Source organism: Armigeres subalbatus, chromosome 1 (assembly GCF_024139115.2).
Source record: "Armigeres subalbatus isolate Guangzhou_Male chromosome 1, GZ_Asu_2, whole genome shotgun sequence".
NCBI classification, from domain to species: Eukaryota; Metazoa; Arthropoda; class Insecta; order Diptera; family Culicidae; genus Armigeres; species Armigeres subalbatus.
Genome location: NC_085139.1, coordinates 91,313,493 through 91,332,690, shown reverse-complemented (window position 1 = coordinate 91,332,690; position 19,198 = coordinate 91,313,493). Strand labels below are relative to the sequence as shown.

The 19,198-nt window shown below is 39.1% G+C and overlaps 2 protein-coding genes and 1 long non-coding RNA gene across 4 annotated transcripts in view; 1 reads left to right on the top strand and 2 right to left on the bottom strand.

The window, feature by feature from the left end:
* Positions 1 to 580: 580 nt before the first annotated feature.
* On the bottom strand, positions 581 to 1,419 carry LOC134222431 (uncharacterized). Its single transcript, XR_009982427.1, has 3 exons — positions 1,317 to 1,419; positions 922 to 1,247; positions 581 to 839 (listed from the first exon to the last, which is right to left on the bottom strand). It is a non-coding gene; the product is annotated as an uncharacterized LOC134222431 (long non-coding RNA).
* A 5,752-nt stretch (positions 1,420 to 7,171) lies between these two features.
* Positions 7,172 to 8,924, top strand: LOC134202257 (uncharacterized). The gene is made up of 4 exons (XM_062677299.1): positions 7,172 to 7,331; positions 7,391 to 8,273; positions 8,340 to 8,589; positions 8,659 to 8,924. The coding sequence occupies exons 1-4, from the start codon at positions 7,309 to 7,311 to the stop codon at positions 8,841 to 8,843; spliced, it is 1,341 nt and encodes a 446-aa protein (XP_062533283.1). The 5' UTR covers positions 7,172 to 7,308; the 3' UTR covers positions 8,844 to 8,924.
* A 16-nt stretch (positions 8,925 to 8,940) lies between these two features.
* LOC134202267 (uncharacterized) overlaps positions 8,941 to 19,198 on the bottom strand; it is a 33,354-nt gene continuing 23,096 nt past the window's right edge. Inside the window, exons 1-4 of one of the 2 annotated variants that reach the window (XM_062677313.1) lie at positions 10,603 to 10,647; positions 10,236 to 10,306; positions 9,279 to 10,177; positions 8,941 to 9,221 (exon numbers count right to left, since the gene is read on the bottom strand). In XM_062677313.1, the coding sequence (XP_062533297.1) occupies positions 8,989 to 9,221; positions 9,279 to 10,177; positions 10,236 to 10,249 (1,146 nt within the window). In that variant the 5' untranslated portion in view covers positions 10,250 to 10,306; positions 10,603 to 10,647 and the 3' untranslated portion in view covers positions 8,941 to 8,988. Of the gene's footprint in view, positions 9,222 to 9,278; positions 10,178 to 10,235; positions 10,307 to 10,602; positions 10,648 to 19,198 lie in introns of those variants that run through there. The other variant, XM_062677306.1, reaches the window with a different exon arrangement.

Below are 19,198 nucleotides of genomic sequence, written 5' to 3'. Positions count from 1 at the left end.
GTGGCAACATAGCCACTGCCTTATAAAGGGTTAACGCACTGTGACTTTAAGCTTAGTTTGAGTTTAATTATTAAATGGTATATGTAGCTTAGAAGCAGATAGACGAAACATATGATATTGTTTATATTGGATGTGTCATTTCAGGTCCCTTTTTCAGGTCAGGTTTTTCTCAAAATATTTAACTTTGATACGAGATGCACGAACAATCATCAACTCGTCATGATTTTCATCATGGAATTCTTTTTTTCTACAATAAATATAATTTTGAAAAAGTATCACCGGCGCGTGCTTACTCGTAATTTGAATGCTGATACATTGACAGCTACATCAAACAACTGAAAACCGAAATACGCTGCTCGGTGCACAGGTTGAAGAATTGACCACGCGATGCCTCTGATTATATTATTATTATATAGATTATATGACCCATGGTGATGGAGGCAGTATTCACTATGATGGTGATTAAAAATAGGAGAAAAATTTCAAGGGGTATCGTTTGTATTGATTTATCGTGATTTTTATACATACATACATTTTCTATATTCAATTTTGTCAAACCATGCTCAGGTTGAAGAAATGATCACGCGACTCCTCTGACTAGGCCTCAGGAAAGGGACGTAATCGCACAGAGCTTTTACCAAGGAAGCAATGAATAATGCCATATTTAGCCTTGTCGGAACGTTGGAACGTTGTTTCGAATAAGTTACGAGATCGGTTTCGTAATCCAGTTTGTTGTATTAAGACAGCAAAGACGTCAGAATTGAAGGTTATTTGCGCGGTGTTTGTCACTCGTCCATCGGTTTATCAGACGCTGAGGTATGAACGATGAAGTGGCCATCCTGCGTGGACAAAGAGAGGTTTACTACTATCGTTCTCAACTGGATGTATCAATCAATGGCCTTCCATCATCATAATTATTACCAGTAATCCCCTCAATCGGAAACTAAAAACCGAAATCAAATGGTCGACATCGTTCCGCTATCAAATGCCTGAGTCCTTCTTGTCTCTATAAAAATGCGCGGTCCTTTATAAAAATGCTCGATAAATGGCACCACAGAAGTTCATCTGCAGGATATCGGCATTTCTGCAGAGGTTTCATCTGAAGCAAAGTATTCAGTTTTCATTCCAACTGCAAGTTTTCGGCTCGAAACGGCAACAAAGCTGTATCAAATTCTCCTCCCCGTTTATCACTCAACCGGAGTGTATACTTTTCTTATTTTTCCAACTAGCTGCAACAGCCAGTCATTCTGGAGAAAGTTAACGAGGATAGGTCGATTAGAGCGGATTAAAATCTATTACAAATGGATATACTGTACCTTTGTATCAATGGTTACCTAAAGCGTAACAAATAAGGTTATAAATTATTTAGTTTTCTTAAATTTGATTAATTGACAAAAAGAAAGGTAAAAACTGCTGTTGCTCGAAAAAAAAAAACAAAACAAGTCGTAACCCTGGTTGCTAGAGACGGAAAAGAGCTACTCGAATATGAATGCCATCGCTATTTCTGATTCGAGCAAAAAACAGTTGCGATAAAGCGCGATGAGGCGCGATGGGGTGCGATTATGCGATAAATATCGCGATTAAAAATATAGATACGATTAATTGCGATAATGAAGGTAATGGCTGCGATTAAGTGTGCAATCGCAAAGTGACGTCCCCCCGGTTTCACCCTCCTGGAAAAGCCAAAGCGGCATGTATTTCAAGAATATTTTTATTGTGCACTTCCCACCTTGTTGGACTCCGCACTGCACTTTAGAAGTGCGACATAATAATAAGTGCGAGATGTCAAAATCCTTTGTTCTCCCGGTTGGCGGGCTGATAAATTGGGTGAATCGGGTTGGCGCAAACGAAAGCTGTTTATGTTTTCAAATGAACACGTGGGCTCAGCACGGTTGCCAGAATATTTAGTTTGATCAATAGAGGTAGTAAACTATAGAGGAGATTGTCGCTGTCGCCACTGGCGACACATCTTTTGCTGGAGAGGATAGGGCACTAAATGTCAACGAAGGAAAAATCAGAACGTTTTGACAGATAGGTACCCATCATGTTTGAGAACGATAACAAAGAGAACCACAGCGACAATCGTTCTCTATAGTTTATTACCTCTATTGTTTGATCAGACTCTAGTAAAATAATAATGATTTGTAGTAAAGTTAATCTTTCCGCTACTTTCGAGTCAGTTATAATTTGAACTCTGCGGAAACATATTAGGATGATTGCAATAGTGCCACCGAAAAAATTCTTTATATTGAATATATTTGTCGCACACATACATTTTTGCAATTTGGCGACCCAAATATATGCAATTTGTACCCACACATAAATTCAATAACTGCATATTAGAGACCACACATACATTTTATTTGATTATAGATTATATTTGTACTTCGCGTGCACTAATTAGAATCATGAATTAAATTAATGGATTTTTGCCAATAAAAATGTGTGGAATTTTTGCAGTGTGGTTCAACACACAATTTTTCTTCAAGTTTCATACATTTAGATGAACTTGAAAATAATAATAAATAATCCAAAACATTTGACATCACGGCTCAAAGTGCGATCTATGATTTTCCCAAAAATCCATCGAGAGCTGGAATTGGCAATATTGTGGATTTACTTGACCAATGGATTCGAAGGTCGGTTCACTTGCCTATTTCAAACGTTCCCTTTTCCAGCAAGGTTTGCCAAACTCAATAAATGTTTGGTAGATTACCTTGTTTTTTGCTCCTTGTCTATCAAAACAGATGTCAAAACATCGGAAAAAGAAAGAGAAGTCCGAGGGAAACAGCAAAAAGCACGTGGCAGACTTGCCAGTTTTGACAGATTTTACTATGAAGATGGGTGTGAAGGTGAAAACGGCGATTTCAACGACCGTTCAAGGAGCGACTATTTCGAACGGTCGGGTCCAATAGGGAAATCCACGTACAATACTATGTCTGAAACAAGGGCCTCATAGGGTCTGTTCAAATATTACGTAACGCGAAAAACGTTGTTTTTAAGAACCCCCCACCCCCTCGTAACAATCTGTAACAAAATTTAGAACTACCCCCACCCCTATGCGTAACGCGTAACAAATACATTTTTTTTTGAAAAAATCTTGTTTTTGGTAGAATTTGAACCACGATACAATAAATTATTATTTTTTGTGTATTTTATGCTATTTTGAAGACAATAACTATTTTTTGAAAAATTTAAATATTTTTTCTCAATTGTTACGCGTAACAATTTCTCGAATGACCCCCACCCCCTATATTTTGCGTAACAAATCGTAAGAAAAATAAAACAACCCCCACCCCCTATTACGTTACGTAATATTTGAACAGACCCATACGCCTGTCACTGGCGAACAAAGCTCGTGTACTCTGCATCGAAGCTTAGAACCGGTGTTAGGGCGCAATCGTTAATGTGAACATTTTTATATTCGGTTAGTTACTACAAATAAATTCTTTTTCGAGTCCCTATAATCAAGCAGGTATCTCAAGCATACCATATCGTTATGTTGCTGCATGATTGATTTTTTAATTTTGATAAAATATCGAAAACAAAAGTGTGCATAAAAATTGCCTCGCCATAACAAAAAGGTGATAGAGAATTAACACTGTTGTTTACAGTTTAGAACCAAATCCAGATGTCGCACATGTTGGGGTAGGGATTCAGTGCTCCGCCTTCTCCCCTGGTCTGAAAAACGCTAGCTCGAGACACAAACACAGATACAAGACAAAAATTGTAAAATTCCAGAGACTTCACTGAACGCACCCTAATCCATTTAAGTAAAATTGATCTAAATCAGCCAACTTAAGAGCTACAGAATTTTTTGTTTTTTGACATTGATAGGAATAAGCTGCGCTACAACTTTGTAAAACATAGCATGTCAATATTCCGAAAAATAAAAAAAAAATTTCAAATTTTTTTTATGTGATGGGCCACCCTATTTTTTGGTTGCACCATATTGCGCTTTTTGCACTTTATAAGAGTTTTGCGAGATTTTTTTTCTCACAGTCATTTTTTTCTCACACTCAATACACTCAAAAAAGTTTAATTTTCCGTGTATAATATTTGTGTGTGAGTGCTCAATCTGAAAACAAATAGACGTCAAATCATGGCGGGAATCCAATGAAAATAAATATTGCTTTTTGCATTGAAACTTTTCGTGTCGTCACTGAAATCATTGACACTTGTCTTCAGCGACTGCTTCCGCGATAGAGCATTTACACACTTTATTCACTCATACATCTATATTACTGTCAAAATGTGCATTTGACTATTAAATTTTCAGCTAAAAGCTCTATTTTTTACACCGGTGCACTCACACAACCAATCGACATCAGTTGTCAAAAAATCAGGAGTACCAACTTGACGACTGTCTTCTTGTCGCCGAGTCTGGCGCTGAGTGCTCGGCGCGGAAACCCAAAGGTGGGAATAAAATTTTGGGGCTTATGCGCAATACTAAGGTATGGAAATTCATACAATGTGTGTGTGCCTTCCGTGTATGGCGAAAACGCTTTCACTTTTACATTCGAACGAGCTCCCATAAGAAGCCGTGCAAATAAGTACGTCACCATTTGCTGTTCACATTTTCTATCATCCACTAATACACTTGCATTTGGTCTTCTTCCTCACCTTCTATCTATTCTCATTGGCGGGAATCGATTTAGTGTACACGCTTACATGTGACTAACGAGTAATGGGTTATAATTGGGTAAATTTCAGTAACAAAAATCGATCAACCCGAAATGAGAGTGAGTGTGAGAAAAAGAAGCGGGCAAATCACAATCTAAACATAACTCTTCAAATTGGTGAAATCGGCAATAATGATGGCTTTACTATTTCGAACAATTTTGTAGAACAAAAGTTTTTTTCTAAAAAAATATGGTTTTGGCGTAAAATGCATCTTTCCGCGTAAATCTGAATCCTGGACCATAGTGCATTGTATTTGGGGCTTTATTATTGTGGATTTACTTGACCAATGGATTCGAAGGTCGGTTCACTTGCCTATTTCAAACGTTCCCTTTTCCAGCAAGGTTTGCCAAACTCAATAAATGTTTGGTAGATTACCTTGTTTTTTGCTCCTTGTCTATCAAAACAGATGTCAAAACATCGGAAAAAGAAAGAGAAGTCCGAGGGAACCAGCAAAAAGCATGTGGCAGACTTGTCAGTTTTGACAGATTTTACTGTGAAGATGGGTGTGAAGGTGAAAACGGCGATTTCAACGACAATTCAAGGAGCGACTATTTCGAACGGTCGGGTCCAATAGGGAAATCCACGTACTATATCATGCTAAAGATTTGCAACCTCGATTAAAATCGACTATTGGAACGTCCATTCAATATGCATTGTCTAAGGAGTTGAAGCTCTTGAATTTCATCCAGTCATATGGTCTTCCCCTCGCCAGCGCCCAATCACGGAGTGCCACAATCAGAATAATGTGAAATTCAACCTCGCACACTTAAAATAAATCGCAGATTTCTGTGAAATTTCACCGAAATCTCAACAGCAGAACTGTTCGGTAAAAATTTTACAGATTTTTGGTAGTTTTGACAGTTGAACAAAGGAGAATCACCGAAATCTGTGAAATGATTTAAGTGTGCGCCATATCAACTGCCATACAAACCTGAAACGACCTGTGCACGGTAAGCCCTATTCAAACCGACCGAAACCAGCGAACGACAACCAAAATATGAAACATAACCGACTGAGCGTGGCGGAGCAAAATCAGTTTTGAACCACCCTGTTTATTAGTTTGCTATCGGTACCGGTGTTTACATTCGCTCCGCGATCAGTTTTTAATCGTTTTCTTCGGGCAAAAATTGCAGTTTATATCAAGTTTTCGCTTCAAACAAGTGACTTAATCCAAAAAGTGAAGTTTAATTTGCCTTCCATCAACATTTCGGGCTGCTCATGTGCGGAGAAGTGTGTAAAACATTGATTTTTTCAATGCCCTTTGAGAAGAAGTGGAGTGCAGTGATAAAACCACCAAACCGCGGACGGCTGTTAAATTGGCACGAAACTGCTGGTTTATTATATATTTCGAGCAGAAATGCATAGGACTTTTGAAGAAAATGTTAATTATCACGGGAAGTACATAAATATACTGTGAACAGGTTAGTAATCTGAATATTAAACTTTTGTTCGATGCTGTTCGATGCATTCGAATGTTGGTGGGAGAGAGGAGTGCAGGAGGTGTGGGGTTGACCCGTGGAAGGTCCGGTGCCATATTGACTACCATCGTGGTACTCTTCCAACTATGTCCTTAACTTTTTATACGGCGGAACACTGATATAGGGCACTGCACGAACGAATCTCTTTCGCTTTCGTTCTTCATAAATTTTGACATTTACTGGCCTTGTTGTTTCTAATTACTTTGCAGCGAGAAAAAGACAAAGCAGTCCATGCAGTGCCCTATAGGGCACTGCACAGACTGCTTTGTCTCTTTCTTACTGCAATGAAATTAGAAAACAACAAGGCCAGTAAACGTCAAAATTTATGAAGTACGAAAGAGAAAGAGATGTTTCCGTGCAGTGCCCTATAAGGCTATCTGACGTTTATCATCTTTCTCTTGCACGCGCACAGGCGGGATAGGGTTTGTTTTCATACGGAAACGCTTCGGAAGCGTTTCCGTATGAAAACAAATCCTATCCTTCACGTGCGCGTGCAAGAGAAAGATGATAAACGTCAGATTGCCTTATTCAAAACTGTGGTGAATATATTTTTATTATTTTGACGTTCTCCTTTATGATTTCTATTTGTCGAATATTTTCACCTCACGGATGATTTCCTTTCCTGCACGGACAGATAAATCAACCCAAACTTTGAGTTCAATATACGCACTGATGAGAATATCGCAGAAAAATTTACCCAAAATTGGGTAGTTTTCCTTTCTTTCCCATCATTGCTATCAAAACTAGAGCAAGATGCAAACACCTCACCGAGGTTGCTCAGCCCAATAACCCAAATTTGAGTAAATTCAATATTCTCTATTTTGGGTTGATTAAGGTCCGCTTTGGATGAATTAAACTCAGCTTTGGGTAAATTATTTACATGGGATTAAAGGCAAACTACCTAGTGCCAGAAAAGCCATTTTACTCAAATTTGGGTTATTGGCCCAAACCACGGTTTTGAGTGCAAACAACCCACTTTTGGGTAGTTTTGGTTTTCAGTGTGGGGTGGTTTGTTTTCAATTTTGTACTGACTCCATGATGAACCACCCGCCTCTTTCGTTTCGACAGTGAACGAATTTAAAACATTTAAAATAGTTCTAAATTTATTAGGGCAATAAATCTTGACGATCGTTATATTGTTGCCGAAATGACTGAACTGGACGAACTTGAGTAAGTACACATTTTGTGTTATCCAAAATTTGAAAATAAATTCACTAGAATCAATTTAGCCGCTGCCGACTGTGTTCGTCACAAAACAATCTGACCGACATCTTCGGCGTCCCCAACAAAGACGACCTGTTCCGGATGATCTACGCATGCACCTCGATTCGGATCACCTTCGAGCGCGACTTTCCCGGTGCCGTTTGCACCAGTTGTATTCGCATCGTGAAGCAGTTCTATTCCTACCGGCAGAAGTGTTTGGACCACAATCGCAACCTGAAACGATTGCGCGGGGAAGATGACGAGGAGGAAGAAAACGATGACGATTTCGAAGAGGATGATCCACTGAAAAGTTCCAAGAAGCGAAAGCACGAGCGAGAGGTTCGCGATCGGAAATTCTACGACGATGTCAAGAAGTACATTCAGGGTTTTCTGGCGGGACAAGTTAAGGAAGTGGAACAAAAGGCGCTGGAGAAGGTCACTAATGCGCTGAAGTTGCGAAAGAATGGCAGGCAAAATGCGGAGGAAGTTTTGCTGCAAATGACGGTGGAACCGGCGGACGGCGTTTGCGAAGAGGTGGAATATGAAGTGCTGAGCGATTCGGAAGGGTTTTGTACGCAGCAGCAGCAACAGCAGGAGGAATATAAAATGGAACTGGAAAGCGTTTACTTCGCGGCGTCGGATCACGAAGACATGGCGGAGGGTGATTTTGCTGGATTCGAAGAGCAGGCTCCACCGAATAAAGGTGCCCAGGCTAGTGCTGCGAATACTAAAAAGGCCGGTGATGGGAAACGAAAACGCTCTACGGAAGATGTAGTCGTTTCGACGCAAGCCAAGGTATTAGAGAAGCAGTTATCGGAGGCACAGAAGAAGATCGACACACTGGTGCAGCTTGGCCAAGAGCTGGAATTGAAACGAATGAAATTGCAAACCAGTGGACCAGTTGTTTCGGTAGGTTCAGTATTTCGACAGACTCGAGCACAGATGTAGTCATAATTATTTCTTATTCCAATTTAGACTCGTTTCACCACCGAAGACGACATTCCCATCACAGTGGAAGAGCTGGAAACAATGAACGATCGCTCGTCGTCGGACAGCGTGTTTGTCGGGATGCTCATCACCCGTCTTATCGATCCGAACGAATTGATGAACATGAGCGTCACCGGACACGCTTCGCATCGATTCGCCAAGTTGAAAAAACCCGATGGCTCGCCCCTGTATCCACCGACCGAAAAGATCGATCCACGGATTTTTGATTTCGTCTGCAGTGAGTATTGCCTGTTCTTCACATTAAATAAAGCAGAGCAGGCTTTATTATTTTTTGTTTCTGTTTCAGACAAGGTCGCCGAGCGAACGGCAATGCGCATTGGGCCCGAAGACATTCACACTATCCGGAAGAATTCCGAAGAGCGCATCATCAAGCGGTTTATTGCACAAAAGATTGGCAACCTCAAGAAAGCGGGCATCGTGAGGCGTAGCCGCGCCGAAGGAGAGCAGTCGTGGAGTGAAACAAGTGAGTGAGTGAACAAGCTCTTAAAACTGAACCGAGTGACGTTTTTTAACAAATCGATAAAATAAAAAAATTTATGACTACCCTGTAAAGTGGCTTTCTCGTAAGTAAATCTGCATGCCGATTTCTCTGTTTAATTATTAATTGATCATTGATTTACGTATACTTACTTTGGACTCTTCGTTTGACACGCGGCCTTGGAGTATAATCGTTATCATCATCTTCTAAAGAGTTGTTCCCGCTTGTCTGGTTCCGTTTAAGCGCCTGTTTACGCAGGTTCGCCGATTTTTGACAGACTACAAGCCGCACAACTTTGTCGCTGGCACGTTGCATCAATTCCTTTTGATTGAATCGACCCACTTCATGTTCCACTCGTTCAAACAGTTTCGCTGTGAAAAAAAAAACATGAGACCCCAAATCAATATTGAAAGTAATTTTGTACTCACCTCCAATCGCAGCAACTTTTCGCGGACATAGAGGCGGTTTCGGAGGTATATTATTATGCGAATTGGATGGTCTTCCTGTAACGCTCGAACTGAGCAGAACTTTCTCGCCGAAAACGGCAACGGCCAATTTTGATATGAACTGTCGATCGCCTTTCTCGCCCGGCCCTGAGTCATTGTTCAAATTCTGCATTAGCTCAGTTGAAATTTCCGGAATATCCCGGTGAACAGTGAAGAAACCTGCTCCATTTTGTTGTCCGTCAGACTCTGCTGCCGCCGTGGTTTCATACTTGATCTGGCTTGAACTGTTTAAAGAATGTTCTTCATTCTCATAACCCTTCAATGCCCTTTCCATCTGTTTCAGTTTGGCCTTTTGATTACGGAAGGCCGTTTGTAATAGTTCGTTGTTCCTTTGCAGAGTCACATATTTGCTTTTCCAATCAACACTTGATCCGTTCGCATCATCTAGAGCTTGACTGCGTATCGCCTCTGTCGCCATGTCCAGAGCCTTCCTCTCAATCTCGTTCACCTTTTCGTCCAAAAAGCCTCTAATTTGTTGTTTTATCTGCTTTTGAAATACCGTCATTACTAACGGCGCATTGTCCGTCGAGGCCACCACCTCCAGTGGATCATCATCCACTGAGCTTTCATCGTCACATCGCATCTGACGTAGCTGCAGATCGTTCTCCAAGCAACGTTCCCGGTAGCTGTGGAACTGTTCAAGCATTTCAATGCACTGGTTGCAGACCACACAAGAATAATCCCGATGGAAATCGATCCGGATCGAGGTGCATTGGTAGATCATGGTGATCAAAGTCTGATTCGGGAAGCCTTCCGAAGGAAAAACTTCATCTGCAGAAAGGTCATCGGCCACAGGTAAGAGGCATAGCCGGCAGGAGTGACTGTTGATTAGAAAATTAAATGAGGACTAAAACTACAGTCATAATGATAGATATTTACCTTGAATCGTTCATTACAATAATATTCACAACTTCTCCGATTTCACGTTAAACTATTAAATTTTGTTTATAGACCAGTGCATGATGACGTAGGTTGACAGTTCACAGAGCTTTTTCACCGGGACTTAGCCTCTGGCGAAGCTTCCGATAAAATTGTTTCGTCATTTTATTCGCATGTAGATGTCCTTTGCGATTGATTTCATGTTGAATGCAAAGAATATCATTGAAATATTCGGATCGCAGCAATTTTAAACTAAAAATATGAATTTCAATTTTCTCCTCATCGATTTTTCTTCTAACACCTTGTAAACAAGCTCTGTGAACTGTCAAATAAGTGAGGTTAGATCAAGATCTTGCATTGGTCTATAACAAATTCTGAAGGGGGGAAACCGGAAAAAAGAGGAAAACGGTTAACGTTTTTTGACGTCTATTTGTTTTGGTCTTTTTTTGTTTTTCCCCCGCATTCAAGTATAATTTTCCATAATGACTTATCAGACTCCAGACCAGAGAAATATTGACAATATTCTCAATCCATCACATGAGGCCGTTGAGGCAGTTGAAGCCCGAAATTGGGGGCTAGCGAAGTTGGATTTTTCTCACAATCCGTACGTTAAACCTAACTTCGGAAGTGGTGCGCTGAATAGCGCTTCGCGATATGAAAACAGCGCACCACTTCCGAAGTTAGCCCAGGTAACCATTATAAGCACTTGAATAAGCCCTATCTAAACTTTATAACGGCATTTTAGTGCCTATAAGTTCTATATATGTTTTTCAAATGCTTATTGGCCATATAATTCTCAAGCAGTAGAAGAAGCCGTATCGGTATACAACGCTTAGTTGTGAAGCTAATAGGCCCTGCTTGATTTAAGCCGATTAAAAGAACCACCTTTACCAATTTAGAGCTAACATCTATATGACGTTTAGGTGAAATCAATAACAATATCGACCATAGTTCTATAACCCCTTCTCTTTCGCACGCATGCAACAGGGATTGTTTTCAAAAACCTATCATTCTATTCAGTAAAAACAATATTATTATATGGTTAGACATATGTATGAAAACTGTTGAAGGGAAAATGTCGGTTACATGTTTCATACACAGAAAAAACAAACATTGTTCTAATTACAGTGACTTTAATAACAGTGTCGTCAAGTGTCAGAATTGGAACAGAATCGTCTGTCAGTTCCATACAAATGCGCGTTCCAAACGAGCAGCAGACCTGTCAAACGTGACACATGACGTTACTCTTCTTATAGGACTCTAGTTCTAATAATTATTTTGCCTTTTTGATTTAAAAAGCGTTTGATTTTGTTTGAAATAAAAGTAGAATTGATTAACGCAAAATTATGTGTTAGCATTGAAAGTGTTTCGAAACCATTCATGTTGCATAAATAAAAGTTTTTCCTTTTAACGCAAACATTGTAAAACTGTTGAACCATCCATTTAGAATTATTCTTCTTTTTTTGCCAGTGTCAGTTACTTGCGTGATTTCTTGCTGACGGATTGAGCCGACCTTTCGTCAACCGTAAATAAATTGGACTTCTGGAATAAAGTTTGTCTGCTGACACCGCCAACAACAAGGTAATTATAAATATGTACTGCATCTTGATTTATTCGCGACTTTGCCGATATAATATACATATGTTACGAACGTTTTCTTTTCTAGGTTCTACGATCGCGGAACATCGGGTTCAAAAATGCTTCATGAAAGAGTGCGTTTTAATGAGAAACAGTATATACTTTTGCCGGTAAAAGAGATATCGCATGTTTTTAGGTCTAGTTCCCCAAGAGGACTTCCCTGGGACAGCCCAGCTCCCTTCATTTATGCCGCAAAATTCGTCGACTGCCATCACATAGATTGACGCCAGGTAGGTCATATATATTTTAAACAGCGTATAAAAAGTACCAATTCCTATCACCAAATGAAACAGTAGACCGGTGTGCTACTATTCCACAAAACGGTTCCCTGAATTACGTGGTGGCACCTTAGTTGGTTTAAATTAGGACACACCTTGGTTCAAATCATGAAATTTAAATAAGTTTTTTATTTGTATTTACAGATAAACTGCATGACCAGACTGACCAGCAATAATTCATGCTACAATGTCAAGATGACGACGATATGCACCCTTGTGGGCGTTGCTGCACCAGAAGCTCGCCGGATTTAACCAAAAGATTGTAGTGTGACATCTCCGATAACCCATGTTAAATAAAAGAAATATAATGTTTAAGTATTAAAAGAAAAACTGAACTATACAATTGATTGAATTAGAAAAGGAAAAGATGAGTAGATGGTAAAGGAAGGGGGTTTCTATTTCGGGGAATTCGAAGTTTCATTTCTGAATGAAAATATTCTATACTCTAGTTTTCCATAATGTGCCTATTTTGATTTGACAGATGTAAAGTTTTATTTTGAATGTCCGAACTTTTGATTTCAGGGCAGCATGCGATTTTTTAAGCATGGGTGTAACAAAAGTTTTCATACTTTTATTTTGAACAGAAGCAACTCTCTACGAAAAAGAACCAACGCAACTTTTTATTTTAACCAACGATTTTCTTAATTTTATTATTGATTTTTCTTTCTGTGTATGCTATGGCCCTGCACTCCAAATAATCTAAACGTTGTTTCCACCTGAATTTTCAGGTACATTTTACGTGCACACGTAACTGCAAATGCTTCAGAAAATTCAGGTGAAACTTACGTGTCCGGTGAATTCTATCCAAAACTCAGGTAGAACTTACCTGATTTTCACGTAGAATGAAAATTCTATCAAAAAATCAGGTGAAAGTTACGTGAATTTCAGGTGGACAAGATCTACGTACTTTTTCAGGTGGAAACAACGTGCAGATTTTTTTGGGTGTGGGTGTGGATTTATTCTGCAACTATTGTCGGCGTAGCACCAACTTAGAATTCGGAAGTCGGGACTTCCGAACCGAACTTTCTTCCGAAGTTTTATTTGTCAAACTAATTGATGCGTTGTTTAGCGCATCTTTCTTTTCATTTCACTTTTATTTTTTTTCGTTTTCCACTCGTCTAAAAATTTTGACATTTCTGAGGGGCATGCAGTGCCAAATAATTCGCCAAAAGCGGCTTTTGATCAGCTTTAAAGCTTTATTCAGGTCTTAATAGCACTGTTTACTATGCTGTAAATGCGACTATAAAACCGAATTGAAGTCGGTTTTCCATTTTTCCTTTCCATTTTTTTTTGTGGAAATGAATTATTGGCAGTGGCTGATTTTCTACTCGCCGCTATCACATTCCGGCGCTATAGTATATGCGCAAAATAGCCAGGATGAGTTAACCGCCAGAAATTTGTATGGCGAAAGACATCTAACGCGGGTTTTCTCAAGATTAGGAACTTTTCATGAAAAACTGTTTGGTACCGGTTATGAGGGATGGTGTCCGCTACTACGCCTATCAAATATTTTTTCGATTAAGGTGCTTAATTTTGAGCAATCGAACCTTAGATGCCTTTCGCCATACTGATTTCAGAAAGTTAACTCCTAGTGTGCCGCTGTAAGCGAGGGGCTGTCAACTTGTGTATTTACGATTCATCTGCCTGAATTGAAAAGGCGTATTGAAGATTTTTTTTGTATTTCTGTATTTTTTCGTGCATTGAAGTATTTTTGTGTATTTCAGTATTGTAGTGTATTAAATACTCCATTAATTGTATTTTTCGTGTATTTTTTCAACATGAATTGAATTTTTTGTGTATTGTTGAAGGTATTTTTTTGAAGAAGGAAGTTGCGTTGGAGACCTTCAAACCGAGCTTCAAACCAAAACTGAAGCGGCACTAGGAATATTCGCGAAAACGAGGATAATGTCTCTACTTATTGCAAAAACTCGTTGCTTTCTGCCAGACTTTGGCATGGCCGCCAATCCCCCCTAGTTGTTCCACCTCATGTGAGTGGAGAATTTACATTCGTAGTCGCGAATTAAAATGGCTAATAAACCAGCGAAAATGGAGCATGATCTTGAAACTCTGCAGGCACATCAAATTTGGCCTGCAAAGCACGCTAGGAACATTCATTTTTCATCAACCCTTCAAATGACTGCGAGTGTCCATTTCTAAAGTTTTTTAATCCCCCAAGGTTTGTTAGTTTGTTTACAAACGTGTCACGGGATTTGATTCCTCATGCATTTTCAAAGGAGCGAGATTCAAGGCATTCAAGGTATTTACGCACGTTAAAATAAATTCCCGTCTCTTTGAAAATACATGGGGGACCAACTCCCGTGACACCGTTTTCCGAACTGTAAACACTAGCCTTTACCAAAGTTATCTATACAATCTGCGAAAAAGTGAGTGTATTGTTGCTGATTTACTGGAAGGTGTATTGATATTGAAGTGCGAGGAAGTGTTTCACTTCGCCATAATAATATTCATTTTGCTTTGCTCGATAGGTAGACGGTTTGACAGTTCAATAGGTAGATTTTGCTTCATTTTTTGCGCAACTCTAATAAAGACTCTGATAATATATCGATGTTCAACTCGGTTGTATCCATTTTTCTTGTTGAGATACCGATCGATAATATAGGAATCAAAAACACGGCTTTTTTTCAAAACAATTCCATATCTGTCAAAATAAACAAACAGATTGACACGTATTGACGTATTTTTGACGAGTCGGCGTAATAATCGTGTATTTAAATTGTATTTAAAGTCGTATTGACGAAATGTCGACGTATTGATGAATTATTTCGAATTGAAGTATTAAAAAGAACTTTTGTATTTTTTACGTATTTTTCTGTGTACTTTTGGATGCAAGTATTTACAATTCAACTGATTCATACAGTTGATCGCCCCTCGATAGACAGACCATATAATAGGTTGCTGCATTCATCAATATTATTGTCAGATTTTCTGGATATGATACACTGCGCGGCGTTTGTAATGTTCCCAAATGGGTACTTGCACAAAACTTCACGCGGCGAATGACTGTCGAAAGGTATTGCCTGATTTTCTCAAAATTGCACGCGGCGAACCCTTCATGAAAGGTACCGCCGCGCTTTCTGCACCCCGTTTATTGTGATTCTCGAGATATTATAGCATTTTGCTCATTCACCTCTGCCTCGCTTAGTTGTGCGCTGCTAAAGTATTTTGTCATATTGTGGTACTTCACAACTCAAGTTTAGAATATTATAATCGAAACTTCGGATGTGCTCCCAAAGAAATCTTACGTAAGCCGTTGCCCGATTGTAGCTTATTTCCAATCACTCTCGGTCGGTTCCGTCAGATCCTTGTTCAAAGATTCGAACTCGGAGACCACAGGAAAAGGGGCTGATAACCAATTCAACGAAGCACATGCTGGATTCTTCAAGATGAGGTCAAATCCGTAGAGAAAATAGAATGTTGTTGCCGACGTGTCTTTGGAAAAAATACATATTCATGATTCCGCCGCATATAAATACTAAACAGGATTAACATATTTTGATATCTAAGCTACTTGAATTTACCCTTGAATTCGATTCTCCAAACTAAATTTTGCTCTCGAATTATATATGATCTACCATGAACTTCTGTCGGCAAAGTATCTTTCCTCAAATTGTCTTTTGTTGATCAGTGTCGTATGCCATATTACATTTTATATGCAACAGCTTAAATATAGAACTCGTTTTGAAACCATTGCACATAAAATGTATTACAAAAGATCATGTGTTCAAATAGTTTCGTACTTAACTTGCATTAAACGCATTTGAAATAAGATTTCTGCCCTCTTGATGGCTTCTATGCGAGTTTTGCACATAAATTTTATCACGCGAATAATTTGAGCAGGCGGGTGCTAAGTTGTCAAATTTTTGTTGCCACCAATCGAGCGAATGCCGACGGCACTAACACCAAGCCGTAGTCTATGAAAAATAAACACTGCAGTGAGTGAGAATGTTCTGAAACGCACAAAGCTTGGATAATTCAAGAAACAACTGTTTCTGCTCAGCACAGAGTTTCTTCTACCAACATAATTATTTATCTGCATATTTCGCGTAAGGAATAAAGTGAAAACACTACATATTTACGGATTTGGTGTATTTTTGTTCGTTGCGATCTTTAATTTAATATGTGCTTTCGACACCACTCTCTCTTGTAAAAACGGTAAACAATACAAATTTTTACAAATACCACCACAATTTATAATAGTATATGAGCATTTTGACATTGGAGTATAAATTTATGCGCCAAAAAAGAGGGTACTGTCATACTTGCCAAACTCCATATGAAAAAAAATCCGTTGTCCCCCTCTGAATTTGAGTGTACATAACAAATTAAACACAATTGCACCACTTAGATCCACTTAAACAATGTATCAAACTCAACGGAGGCGAAAGAAAAGCAAAAAACTACTAAAACTCGAACAATTCCAATAAAGAACATTCTTTCCGTAAGGGGACGGCAATATGTAGCATACCTTAGAAGCGAATGTGGAAAAGCCACCGAAAGCTCGCATCGGTTTGACATTGGTTTATTTACTTTTTGCATGGCGCACAACTCGACGCATGGGACCCGGCGCGTAACCGGTGAGCCAGTCTGCTAATTTTAGAAGAGAATCGCAATACTTGATTCTTATGGGTGAATTGCATTGCGGTGTATCGTTTGGCGCGGCCGTACCTTTCGACAGTCATTCGCCGCGTGAAGTTTTGTGCAAGTACCCATTTGGGAACACTACAAACGCCGCGCAGTGTTTCATATCCAGAAAATCTGACAATACGGCCGCGCCAAACGATACACCGCAATGCTATTCACCCATAAGAATCAAGTAAAGGTAGCCTCACACCTCGGGAATTTGGTCCGCGGATTTTTTCCCCATGTATTTTTACATATGCGATGTTTTCGGGATTTGGGCACGGAAAATCAAAATCCCGGCCCCATTTAAAATGCACGGGGGCCAAAATCCGGCGGAAAATTTTCCCGAGGTGTAAGGTAGCCTTAAACAGGGTGCAGAAAGCGCGGCGGTACCTATCATGAAGGGTTCGTCGCGTGCAATTTTAAGAAAATCAGGCAATAATGTTTTTCGTGATCCCCGTCCTACACACTTAAATTATTTTGTAGACCTCGGCAAAATGTTTGCCGAGATTCCACAGCCGAGATCTCGGTAATATTTTTTACTGAAATCCGGTAATTCCTTTACCGAAGTTGATTTTTTGCCGAGATCTCGGTAACGATTACCGATGACTCGGTAAAGTTTACCGAAATCTCGGCAATCGGTAAACTTAGAATTTTAAGTGTGTATAGATAAAACAGGCTACTGTCATGCTATTGTTTACCCTAATAAAAAAGTTCAATAGAATTACAATAGAAATTATTGTAACAATACAATAAATTTAATTGTAATTACAATAAACTCTACTGTTGCTCACAATAGAATAACAATTAAAAATATTGTTTTCCACCATAAATCCTATTGTAAATGGCACTTTTACAATAGAAAATAGGGGTTGTTAGTTACCGTAACAATAAAAATATCGATTTTTTCTCGAACATTTTTTTTCCATTACAATAGAATTTATTGTAATTCTATTGTCAACATTTTTCTGTCAATAGATTTTATTGTACATTTATTGGAACAACAATAAGGCAATTCAATTGATACAATAGAAAAAACAATAGAATTCAATGTTCATCAATTAAATGTATTGTAATTTTATGATGTTATAATGTAATTCTATTGTGTTTTCTATTCGGGTAGCCTATCGGCAAATCGTAGCCAGGATGTCCCGGGCACAAATTTTGTTTCATACTATACTTTTCAATGATGACAGCGGTCTATGTCTATTGATGATGATGACACCGCGTTTGTCACAGGCTCGAGATAAAACGTTTTAGGTGCCCGCCAGAGTAAACGCGACGAGCGATGCGACGCGACGCGACTCACGTAAAAGAACAACAATCACTATCAACAGGCTGTCAAATTGCACTGTCGCGTCGCGTCGCATCGCGTCGCATCGCACGTCGCGTTTACTCTGGCTTGCCCCTTAAACATTTGGTATTGAGTTGGTAATTAAGCCCAGTATCCACTTAAAAAGTAGAGAGGTTACGGAATTTTGTTCAATGTTACCAAGCGGAAATTTGACAACTGATCTACATGGAGCAAAATGTCACTTTTACTTGCGGAATAATCGAGCAGACTATTTTTCCGAAAGTCAAATGACAGCTCCCATTAGTTTGCGTGGGAACCTTAAAAATTCCCTTTTTGATTTTTGTTTTTTTCAAGTGGATACTGTTGAAGAAATTTCATTTCAATTTTTTACCCAAGTAACACAAAGCATTACATTATTGCACATATATCAGTCACAAATCGGCATTCTAAATGCTAATTGCATTAGATCAGTTTTAGCGATGTGAAGTTGCATTTATTTACCAACTGTCAGACAACGACACGCTAAATCAACATTACGAATGCAGCGATGCATTAATGATGCTTTATTGAAACATGTCAAAGTAATGAACCACTGATTCGGTCTTATAATTGCCCTTTTCCACTTTAAGTCAATTTTTAGGGCTGTATTTTTTACACGCATATATCCAGCTTTCCACGTTCGCCATAATGGCGACTGCTATAAATAAATTTGACAGTAACTGCTTCCGACGCTTAACTGCTTTCGGCGCTCCCGACGGTGGTTGTATCTTAGCAACTATATTACACTGTTTATTTATTGTTACGTGAGCCTGCATAAAATGGAAAAAAAACTGGGGAATATTCAATTCTAGTAACCAGCGATAATAAGAAACAATTTTCTGATTTGGCGAATCAATTATGTCTTAGGTGGAAGAAAAACAATTCGGCAATCAAACACAAGAATTAGTCAAAGTACAAGTTATTCTTGTTTAGTTGTAACGCAACCCATTTCAGTGTAGCGTTTGCACTCGACGCAACTACCTTATTTTAGTTTAGTTTTTGCACTCGGATTCAAGTTTTTCCGAGGGGATACGATAAAAGTAACTTGAACATAAACACCCAACTGTGCTGGT